Genomic DNA, 12494 nt, shown 5'->3' on the forward strand with positions numbered 1-12494 from the left:
TGTTCTTTTCCAATATCTTGTTTCGTCCAAAATCAGATGAAGTTAACGATGATGTGATGACAGGGAAGAGCAGTAAATCCTCACAATGAAGAAACTGCCGACAGCTAAAGGTTGACTCCAACCTTTAGCTGGTTATCTAAATAGTTGCTGGTTAAAATTTTCTTTTGAATGACCAGTTGATTAATGGATCAGTGAGGCTGCATCTCCACAGCCTGGGCAGATTAAACCACACTGCCTGCATGGCTGTGGGTGAGTGTTAAAATCAACTGCACCATTAAGTTAAAAGACTCCTCCAGAAGCAGTCAGATCAGTGTTCAGGGACTGAGCAGTTTCAGCGACTGCAGAGCCGTAACAAAGAATTCTGGGAAGCCTCCCATTGTGTCCCCGCTGCAGCACAAACAAACTGAACATTTTATTTATATGAAGCAGCAAGGGGATAGAGAGAGGTGACACTGACACATGGAGACGTGTTAACCCTGGACCGCAGCGCCGCCCTGAACACTGACTGCTAAATGTCACATCTTAATGGAGCCACAACATAAAGTCCAGCTGTTTGTTTCAGCCTGTGAAGAGGAAGTGATGGAGAACAGCCCTGTGTCTCATTCTGCCGTCTCCCATGATCACACTCGCTGATTTCAGCTCATCACTGTGTTCGCACTGACAGTTATGGTAAGGTGCAGTGCACTGTGGGTAATTGCATGGTTACCATACGAAACGATGGATACATGGTGATGTACTGGAAGGGGAGGGGCCAACAAACTATGTTCAAACTTGTGAGAACGGCGGCTGAGGAAGCTGCAGCTGTTGCGATGGTTGCAACAGTGAACCCCGCACCATGCGAATGGAAGTTACACGTGTCTACACAATGTGTACCACGGTACTGTTGCAGGATAGAAGCCATTAGGATGTTTACTGGGTTGGTCTTGGATCATCTGGTACTGTGAACAATAATGTGAATTGAGCCTACAACTGTCATTCCCAGTGAGTGTTTTCCCGTTGAAATTCACGCCCCTCGCAGGTAGGGATGGGAATCAGGAACTGGATCCGTTCGAGAACCGGTTCCAAATTGTCTGAAATATCAGAATGGTATCAATTCCTTTAATTGATGTTTATTGAAACTAGTAATAACGATAATAACAACAATGACAAGTCAGTAGAACATTTGATACAGCTCAAAAAACAATAATACCACTAAAAACAGCAAATAGAGTAACTGAAGAAAAGTGCTTTTCAGAGCCGAGTGGGCTCATACGCTCATAAATAGTGAAGCCCTCTGCAAAGAGTGAACAGCAGGAACTAGGGGTGGGCGTGATTAATCGATGATCGATAATTGATCTTTAAGAATTTTTTCGATCATGAGGAATCTGATCGATCTAACGTGTGTATCAATGAGGTTGTTTTAATAATGAATCGATAATTGATCGTTAATTTTCCCGATGATCGAATAAGGACATTTCTTCAAGTGCCCATCCCTGACTCTTTACAGTGATCGGGTAAACCTGTTCTCTCCAAGCTTGATGTCAGTAAAAATGCGGATTTTAAATCTAACTAAAGTCTGTGTCAGTGGTGTACAACAATTCATTTAGTTTAGGAGTGGCAATGATTTGGGGCGGGTGATGGATGGGTAGAAGGAGGTTCGATTGAAGGAGATTAGCCGCCATTATTTTAAAAAACGGTACAAATGAACGTGAACTAGTTCATTTTCATCCGTATGAACTGAAATTTGAACTAGTTCTTTTTAAGTGTGAACTGGCACAACACTGATCCACATTATTTTAAAACAAGACAGTGATCTTCTATTCTCTCAGTCAACTCTGGTCTGATGGTCTGGCATGATGGACTGACACTGGCTATTGATTACATATTAAATTTAAAATGTTATTAGCTGAGCAAGCAAATCTCTCAGTAAATAATAACCAGCATGTATTCAGCCACAGTATAAACAGTATTTTATATGTAAACATTTCTAAAGGGAAATCTGGAGGAGCCTGTTTGAATGGACCTGATGCAGCTGGTTAAATTAAATTATTATAAATCAAAGCTGCGGTCATAGTCTACAGGCTCATGTTTATATTGTATAACCGAAGCTAAGTCAGGTGTGACTGTGTCGCCAGAACCTGTGCAGGCCTATTCTTTTTCACACAGAAAATGAATCAGGAATTGTTATGGGAATTGATAAAGAATCGGGCGCGTGTGTGTGTGTGTGTCTGTGTGTGTGTGTGTGTGTGTGTAACAGGGAGCTGTCCTTGTACGCAGTGCTGATTTCTAACAGGATAGTACTTTCCCTCCATTTCTTCCTTATTTTTCATCTCTTTTTCTCTGAGGTGTATCACCTTCTCTACACATACATATACACATACACACACAAACACTCTCTCTCTCTCTCTCTCTCTCTGTCTCTCTCCGACTTTTTCTTTCTCGACACATTAAATAAACACAAAGCTTCCTCATCACATAGTGCTTCTCATTTCCGTGTTTTCCGCGCAGTTCAGTGAATTCTGTGTGACTAGCGTGAAAAACAAGCGCTCAGTGTGCGTCCCTCTCTCCTACACAGTGAGTGGCGGGTGGAAACACACTCAGGAATCACTGCTGCTTTTTCTCACAGCAACACAGATCAATAATCAAGTGAGGTTGTATTCTCACAAAATAATCAGCGTCTTTCAAACATAACAAAGTTTCTCTATGTTCTCAATCACCGCTGCTGTACAGAGTTGTTGATAACGGAACTGATCTTCTTTGCACTTATGGTTCTTTTTTATTTCCATTTTTATTTCCAATGGTTGCTTGTTGCGCTGTGTGATGCTGATACAGTGTGATGTGTTGACTGCTGCCAGCAGAAAGGCTTCAGACAGTATCAGAGGGAGGGACACTGAGGAGGACAGGAGGAGTGAAGCTCTGCTCATGATCCAGCATCAAGTCCCTGCAGGAAGAAACAGACACGCTCTGTTTTTACCATCTTCTCACAGCAGGGGGCCGGACTTCTTATAGATCACCTGATGTGTGGAAAGGCCTACGATGATCTCACTACACACTCTCTTTACAACACAGACCTGACTCTTTACAATGATCATCTGCCTTTACTAATGTGGCCAAACAAAACATGCCTGTTTCTAGGTCCAAGAATCCAACATGACATCTTTAAAGCAAAAAAAAGAAAAACATAAATCAGAGAACCAATCAGCAAATCCACACAGCAAATGTTTGTCATCATTCAGTTATGCGGATGATTTAAAGGACTTTTTTCCATTATTGAAGACTTATTTTCAAGACCAGGTCCAAACCTTGTATCTGTCTGGACTGTGTGTGGTCAGTGTGTGAGAACATATTTGAAAAGTGTTTTGGAACCGCTGTGAACAACTACTGTCATTGCAGAAGGAACAAATTAGCATATTCATGACATCATCATGACGTAACATCATTCAGTCTGGTCTCAGCTTAGTCTCAGCTTAGTCTCAGTCTAGTGTTCAGCTCTCTATCTGTTCTCTCCCCCTCTTTGTGCTTACAGTATTTAAATACAGCTTAATTCACACTAAACCTGTTCTCACTGACATGTTTTTCTGTTTCTGTTGTCATGACAACAGAACAAGTTTGAAACGGTGACTGGAACGTGGCCCATTAAGATACATAATAGCGAGCAGTCAATGTCCAAGACATTCACAGGACAAAACCGGAGGGACTTTTGTACAAAGAGCGCCTAAAGCTTGTCCAAGATATTGCTAGATTTGAGAAAAAGACAATAAAGAGGTCAGAAAGTCTGTAAATCCAGGGACAAAGACACAAAGTCTGTAAACGCTCCCTGAAGATGTAATAGAAACTTTTTGTACCAATTCTTTTTGAAAGAGCAACAGCCAATGGGGAAACTCCAACACTTGTCTGACCAATAGTATAACTTCATCGCTCAGTCAGTCACATACAATGTCGTTTCTAAGGCCTCACAACAACAATAAAGCAGGTGCAGATTAATGGATTAAACCAGTCTCAGTCTCTACAAGTGGATTTTATCTTATGTTAAAAAGTCTGACTGAAAGTTACAGTTCAGAAGCACTGTTACCACATTCACCTCTTTACTGTGATGTGTTAGTTTTTCCTGTGCACCCTACAAACTGGAGAGATGGAAAACTGTGTGTGTGTGTGTGTGTGTGCGTGTGTGTGTGTGTGTGTGCGTGTGTGTGTGTGTGTGTGTGTGTGTGTGTGTGAGTGTTGTGGGCTAAATAAGAGAGTGTGGAGCAGAAGATATGGGGTTACAGTGGCAGCCAGTTGCAGAATCTGATGGACTACAACCTCAGATTGCAGGGTGACATGTTGTTAGAAAAACCCCTCAGAGCAACAACACACACATGTATGCACACACACACCCCGCTACAGGCTGGAGGAAGGACATTTGTGTAAAAAACGTTGATATCCAGTCAAAATTGTTTTCTACACCACAGTGCAGCGAGGTGAATTGAGGTGAACTGAGTCCAGAGCTGCACAGTACAGCACGTCCCTGAACTCACCGTCAGACAGCACCCAGACTTTACTATGATGCAGTGAAGCCTGTGTTCCCATTGGCTCATGTGGTGTCATGTTAAAATAATCATTATATGTTAAATTAATTATGAATTAATTTTACAGCAGAAATAAACATATTTACAGTCTGGTACAAAAACAACATTTTATTAAGGCTTAAAGTTATGGCCTCTTTCAAAGACAGTCGGGTAAGCTTGTCACAAACTGGTATGCACCGAAATCTCAGCTCCACACGTCCCACCTCTTTGATCATATTTGGATTAGCTGGGAGTTGGGGGCGGAGTCATACACCGCCAAGATGGCGATGGTTTAGCAGCTCACTCTTTCACTCTCCATCTTTATTTACAGTGTATGGGATGGTGGGATGCTACCAACGACCAATCTTCACCTGGTACTGTTTCCTGATTGGTCAGAAATAGAATATATAAGCACGGTAGGATTTGAACATCCTACTTATAAATGGAGATATCTGTCTGTCTGTCATCATGACATCACAGAATGTTACTTTGTGGGTTTGTAAATGGAAACCATTACTCCCATCAGGCTACTGACAAGCACATGTTGAACATAAGGATGGGCATTTTCAGTAATTTTAATATTCGAGTACTCTCATTACCTTATGAACGAGTACTCTGTTACTCGCATTTATAAATATATTTTTACCCTAAAAAAAGAAACACAGGAGGTCCAACACAAGTGGAATCAATGTCAAGCTTGTGTTTCCAGTGGGACACGGACCCCCCCGACCAATCCTACTGTTTCGCTGTCGGAGAACATGATATGCAAGTTTAATGCCACATATCTCTCACTGCACATTATTGTCATCTTTTTTTATCAAAGTATTTCCAGACCTCACTTTTCTGCCATGGTGCATGCAATGCCAACTAATGTAGTCAAATCAAGTGTGTATCTTCCAGAGTTCGTGTTTTGAGTATGTGTTTACACACACACACACACACACAGTGTCCTTAATAAGCCGTGGTGGAGGGAAACATCAGCAATAATCCTACACACACAACAGTGAGGATGAAGACACCTCCCTGATATGTCGGGGTCAGACTGCTGAAACCTCCCTTCAGCTGCAGATGAACTACAGAATGCAGTTTTGCTCAAAATTGAAGATTGTATAAGTTTTTTTTTTTGTACATAAATCCGTACCTGTGCTTGAAAGAGTAAACTAGCTTTTAGCAAAGCAAATTAAAGTACCGCTAATGTTAATTATGAGTTAACAGATGTAAGTTGATGTGTGTTCACCACAGTGATTGTGGATCTGCTGATGCTGTGCCACACCCCCTACATCAATCATCATCAGCTGATTTTGATCAGTAGATTGGAATTAATACCTCTAGTCAGCGAACACCATAAATATAAGCTGTGGTTAATACTGTCTGTGGTTGAGAGAAGCACTGTGTGCTGTGTAGTGTAGTCCTGCCTCCCACCTTGTTCACTGCGCTGGCGCCCAACATGCCACCAAAACAAAACAAGTCGGTCATGTGGAACTTTTACAAAGTGTGTGAGACTGATATAACATGCGCCATCTGCAATGCATGCCATGATAAAATACCTACAATTTGAATGCAGCCTGTATCTGACTGTAAATCCTATTATTCTTTAGTTTGCTTAATGCAACTGAGTTAATGTTCTAAGATACATTGCCTTTTATTTCTTAGACTATTTGTACTGTTTAGCCTTTTGAATATGCTTCATTTTTTTCAGTTTGTTAATAATTGTGTTAATTCACATGAATTAACACATGTAATTAATTAGTTATCACATTGTGTAATTCAGTTACTGTCGGATACTTGTTGCATTGCTCTTTGGGAGTGTTTTGTTCTGCTCTGTTGAACAAAGTAAAGCAGGGTTTTGTGGTCCTTTCATCAGGTGACGCTGCCGCCTGTTTGAGGTCTCAGTTCACCACAAAGCTAAACAGACTAAACTCCCGCTAAACCAGCTGCTATAACAAAAGACAAAAAATGATGGGTATCGGCCGATTTCACTCTTAGAGGATCGGTATCTGCAGCATCTGGAGCGTCCCTAGTTAATAAGGTTTAAATGTTGATTTTTTTTCATCTGAATTAACAACTTGACCAGTGCAGAGACAAATTTTCTTCCACGTATGGAGGCAAAGATGGTCCTGTGTGAAGGACTGATCGACCTCATACACACACTTCTGGTTTGGTCATAGAACCACCTTCATACAAAAGATTTTCCTCGCCCCAAAACAACATCAAACCCTGTCACTCCATCTACACCTGGGATTAAAATGAGCCTCGTATCCAGATAGGATTTTAACCTGATGCCAGAACATTTATACCTGCTGATAACCTGCGTCTCCACACTGAGATCTGGTCTCTGTCCAATCACATCACAACATCCTCCTCTCTTCTGCACGGGTCCCGAAAAAACAACACAACCGCAAAAGAAGAAGCCATCCGTGAAGCTGCGTTTTTGTGCTCGCTTGTTAAGCTGCCTAGCTGTCAACGCAACTGCATTTACACAGTTCGGTCCCGATACATCCCTGACCACCTCCGGAGGTGGTTTGGCCGACCGCATCACAATCCATCTGTCCTCAGTGCATCTGAGGATCATTTACACCTGTACCATCATGTGGTCGGGCTCTATCTCACTCCAATCACATCACACTTTACAGCCAGGTGTAAGCTGAGTTTAATCAGCTGTCTGTGGTTCTCAGGCTGCCCTCCCGAAGAAAACAGGCTCTCTGAGGTGTTCCCGGCCTGTGGTGGCTTGTATTCAGTGCCCACCAGTGAATATCAGGCTCTCATGGATATCTGGGTGACTGGTTGAAGGTTCATCATCCCAAGGAAACTGAAATTTACTCTTAGATTTGTGCTCTCATGAGCAACTGAGTCATGACTGCTTTTATAATGAAAAAGCTGTTTGTAGATATCTGGGGCTTATTGGCTCTCCGGCTGCTGTTCTCTGACGCCACAGGATGAAAAGGAGGCATTTAGGAAGATACTGCAGCGAGTGACGGGAGGAGGAACAGGCCCTAATGATATTTAAAGGGACTAAATCAGGAAATGATTTTCCTGCTGCGTTTGATAGAAGTGGGCACTTCCTCCTTCAAAGGTGCATCTATCTACTGTTCTATATGTCGACTGATTCGCATGATGAACAGCTGGAGCGCTCAGCACAAGTCGTGTTTGTGAAGGTCAACCTGACCAAGAAAATGACTGATACCAGGGAAGGTACAACAAGGTACGTCCTCCTGGGGTCAGGGGAACCACCTTTGTGCAGTGTTTCTAAAGCATTTACCACTCCCATATAAGACCCACTTTCCTCTGCTGTTTTACAGACCACTACATCACAGGTGTGACAGGCTGAAATCTCAACAATATATCCTCCAGGATCAGGTTCCCTCAACAGACCGGAGGTGAGACTGTTTGCTCTCACATTAATGATGGAGGGATTTAACCCCTGACTTGGTGAATTATTCTAAGTGTTGAATAAGGCCTTGTTTGAGGCTGCCTCAAACTAGAATTTCCATTCATATGTTGATGATTTAAAGTTGCTTTTGATGAATTTCCTGCAAGAGAAACTCAAATTTAACCAAAAAGGTTTAAAGCATCAAACTGAGGAGCATTTGCAGACTCTGAGGATGTCACCTCCTGTATTTCATACAGGATTTGCTGTTTTTCTGTAGATACATTGAAGGTGCGATGGGTTGTTTTGTTTTTTTTCGTCCAAAATAGATTAAAATAAATAAAATAAAAATTCCGCAATCAAAACAACAGTAGCCTCAGCTGTGATTTATTTCCACAGGCAGCTCTAATGAAAACCACTCACAGCTACAGGACGTGTCTGAGCTATAGCAGCAGCGGCAGCAGCGGCAGCGGCACTTACATTGAGGTGATGTTCTGGGAAAGGTCCTCGATGCTCCCGCTGCTGTTCCCGGCGCTCCCGGTGCCCTGGAAGGACAGCAGCGGGAAGAATTTGCTGTTGTCGGACTTATTGCAGTAGATCTCCGTGGGCGAGCAGGTGCAGGTGGGCGGGCAGTCCAGCAGGGAGCTCAGGTAGTTGTGAAAGAAGGCGCTGAGCAGAAAGACAACCTTCCAGCAGCACCATATCCTGGGAGGGCGACGGACGCCGAATGCGCCAAATACCGCGCCACATCCATCCATACTGTCTGGATTCAAGTCCGCAGATCTCTGAGCAACTTTACAGCAGCAGTAAAAAAAAAATATATATATATATAAATGGATCAGATCAAATCCGCTCTCAAGTCCGGTCCGCGCGGAGGTGGGCGTGTGGTCCCCCTGTCCTCACCTTATTCTCTCAGTCGTAATGTTAGAATTAAAAACATCTCCCTTCACGTCTGTGCGTATCCATACGTGTGAGTGTGTGTGTGTGTGTGTGTGTGTGTGTGTGTGTGTGTGTGTGTGTGTGTGTGTGTTTGTGTGTGTGTGTGTGTGTGTGTGGGTATGTCAGGAGTATTGATGATGCCAGTCACGGCTTCTCTGCTCGATCACAAAATCACCACTGAGGAGGAGGAAAAATTCCGCAAATATTCCAGGTACACACATGAAGGGGTCTGAGCGCGTGCAGTCCGGTTCTCTTTCTCTCGTCCTGCTCTCTCGGCATCGTTTTATGTCATCCGTTCATATCTCTCTCTCTCTCTCTCCCTCTCTTTTTTTTCTCTCTCACTCTCTCTCTCTCTTTCTCTCTCACTTTCTCGCTCTCTCTCTCTCTCTCTCACACACACACACTATGTCTCTCTCTCTTTCTCTCTAGCGCTGTTACCGGTACAAGGCGGTGAAGATGGTGGAGAGACATAGAAATGGACTGGGAAGCAGAGAGAGAGAGAAAGACTCTATCCTCCGAGCCTCAAGTCCCCCCTACCGGGCAGAGGGGAAACTGACACAGGGGTGCACACATGCACAGTCTGTGTTGGTAGCAGCACCACACACACACACACACACACACACACACACACACACACATACACAGTGGTATGAAAAAGTTTAGGCACCCCTGACAATTTCCATTATTTTCATTTATAAATCATTGGGTGTTTGGATCAGCAATTTCATTTTGATCAATCAAATAACTGATGGACACAGCAATATTTCAGTCGTGAAATGAGGTTTATTGGATTAACAGAAAATGTACAATATGCATCAAAACAAAATTAGACAGGTAAATTTGGGCAACCCAACAGAAAAATCACATCAATATTCAGTCGAGCCTCCTTTTGCAGAAATAACAGCCTCTAGACGTTTCCTATAGCCTCTAATGAGTGTCTGGATTCTGGATGAAGGTATTTTGGAACATCTCCAGTTCAGTTAGGTTTGATGGTTGCTGAGCATGGACAGCCCGCTTCAAATCATCCCACAGATTTTCAATGATATTCAGGTCTGGGGACTGGGATGGCCGTTCCAGAACATTGTACTTGTTCGTCTTCATGAATGCCTGAGTAGATTTTGAGCAGTGTTTTGGGTCGTTGTCTTGTTGAAATATCCAGCCCCCGGCGTAACTTCAACTTTGTGACTGACTCTTGAACATTATTCTCAAGAATCTGCTGATATTGAGTGGAATCCATGCGACCCTCAACTTTAACAAGATTCCCAGTACCGGCACTGGCCACACAGCCCCACAGCATGATGGAACCTCCAACCAAATTTTACTGTGGGTAGCAAGTGTTTTTCTTGGAATGCTGTGTTCTTTCGCCGCCAGTCCACAGCACCTTATTCCAAAATGAAGCTGGCTTGTCCAAATGTGCTTTTGCAAACCTCAAGCGACTCTGTTTGTGGCGTGTGTGCAGAAAAGGCTTCTTCCGCATCACTCTCCCATACAGCTTCTCCTTGTGCAAAGTGCGCTGAATTGTTGAATGATGCACAATGACACCATCTGCAGCAAGATGATGTTGTAGGTCTTTGGAGGCGGTCTGTGGGTTGTCTTCGACCGTTCTCACCATCCTTCGTCTTCGCCTCTCCGATATTTTTCTTGGCCTGCCACTTCTGGCCTTAACAAGAACTGTGCCTGTGGTCTTCCATTTCTTCACTATGTTCCTCACAGTGGAAACTGACAGCTGAAATCTCTGAGATAGTTTTTTGTAGCCTTCCCCTAAACCATAATGTTGAACAATCTTTGTTATCAGATCATTTGAGAGTTGTTTTGAGGCCCCCATGTTGCCACTCTTCAGAGGAGATTCAAACAGAAGAACAACTTGCAATTGGCCACCTTAAATACCTTTTCTCATGATTGGATGCACCTGTCTATGAGGTTCAAGGCTTAATGATCTCACCAAACCAATTTTGTGTTCCAATTAATCAGTGCTAAGTAGTTACAGGTATTCAAATCAAAAAAATGACAAGGGTGCCCAAATTTTTGCACAGCCTATTTTTCACGTCTGATTTAATTTCATACAACTTAATATTGCTACACTAAAAATCTTTGTCTGGAAAATACCCCAGTGCTCAGCTTTTATTAGAAAATGAATGGCATGCCACTGTGATCATTTTCTGTGAAGACAGAGTAAATTATTATGCAGCCTCAGAGGGGCGCCTGAACTTTTTCATACCACTGTATATATGGTGCACAACAAATATCCAGCAGTGCAGTGATGTGGTCAAATCCAACCAACCTGCTCTAATTTTCGAAAGCTTCATCTAATTGCAACCAAATTTCGCTCAAGTGTAAAGACTGGAACCATGAATACGGCTGCAGAGTTTCATGCAATTTTGCCACTATAGTAATAAAGCAAATATTGCTTAACACAAATAATGTACATTAGCCACTACTATGAGAACCTAATGGCTGGAAACATGGTTCCACTTTTAAAATGTCAAGCATGACTCAACCATGTGAGCTGTTAGATAGATTGTTGATATCTCTTATAATAAATGAGTTATAATCTTTCTAATTAGAAATACATAAAATCACTAATATTTGTAAAAATGTAAAGGCTAGAGGAAATTAAACACCTGATCCATGTGGCCTTTTATTGATGTTTTCATGTACTAATACTTTTATACTTATTTTCATCTATGTTCATGTCCCTTGCTTTCACCACCAAACGTCCTTTTTGTCTCAATCGTCGGCAGTGATGGCAGCAGATGCAGTGATCACACGCAGGTGTTCTAGTCAAATGTGTTATTTCTTTATAGCAATGCAGCTGTTAACTCACATCTTAGTCCCAATGTCTGCGTAAAAAATATTGAACTTTTGTTTCCCCATCAGATGTCTTTTCATTGACGTCACTGTGTTGTCAGATCCCAGCTATTAAGCAGCCAATGACTTATATATTATGACTTATTTAGGAAAGTAAGACTTTAGTTGTGATTACCTTGAGTAGACTTATGCATTTTCCCTGAGCATTTCATCTACTGCCACCTTCAGGCCAAACATATCTAAGTGAGATGAACAGGGTCACAGACCACATGACTTCTAGCACCACTACCCAGCCCCAGACTATCTTTTAACTTCAGTCTTTGATTATACAAAAATCATCAGTGTGTTGTTTGGTCTCCAACATTTTCACAATGTTGGCTGTAATGAAGTGTGTGGCCTCTAGGGGCCACTAGCAGGGGTTTAGACTTTAAGACAGACAGAGCAGTGAATCAGGGTTAGGACACGATTTTTTTGAATGCAGTCAATGCTTCTATTTTTTAAATATTTATTATTCCTACAATATTCATCCATACTTTCTCAGGCTGTGATGAAAGGCCAGTACTAAAAGTAGGGGAACACAAAACTGTCCACAAAGCTGAAATCCTCTGCAGTAATCCCTAAAAGAAAGAGAGATGTGAGTCATGGCAGCATCATGTGCACTCCTCCCTCCTCCCTCTGGCTTTGCCTGTCTCTCCTCAGGATGCTGCTGCTGCTGCTTTTTAAAAGCTTCACTTTAACTCAAGATAAAGGTAAAACCCGAACACCTGTAGGCTCAGCAAACAGTTTGATGTTCAGTTTGAGGAGGGAATGCTCGATACACACACACACACGCATGCACGCACGCATGCACGCAC

At 42.5% G+C, this 12494-nt stretch overlaps 1 protein-coding gene across 1 annotated transcript in view; it reads right to left on the reverse strand.

Annotated features, from left to right (window-relative positions):
* LOC130176465 (NT-3 growth factor receptor-like) overlaps positions 1 to 9210 on the reverse strand; it is a 179900-nt gene extending 170690 nt beyond the window's left edge. Inside the window, exon 1 of the mRNA XM_056387579.1 lies at positions 8374 to 9210. Coding sequence (XP_056243554.1) covers positions 8374 to 8651 — 278 coding nt within the window. The 5' untranslated portion in view covers positions 8652 to 9210. The remainder of the gene's footprint in view (positions 1 to 8373) is intronic.
* Between the last annotated feature and the right edge of the window lie 3284 nt (positions 9211 to 12494).

This window comes from Seriola aureovittata, chromosome 10 (assembly GCF_021018895.1).
Source record: "Seriola aureovittata isolate HTS-2021-v1 ecotype China chromosome 10, ASM2101889v1, whole genome shotgun sequence".
In the NCBI taxonomy this organism is placed as follows: domain Eukaryota; kingdom Metazoa; phylum Chordata; class Actinopteri; order Carangiformes; family Carangidae; genus Seriola; species Seriola aureovittata.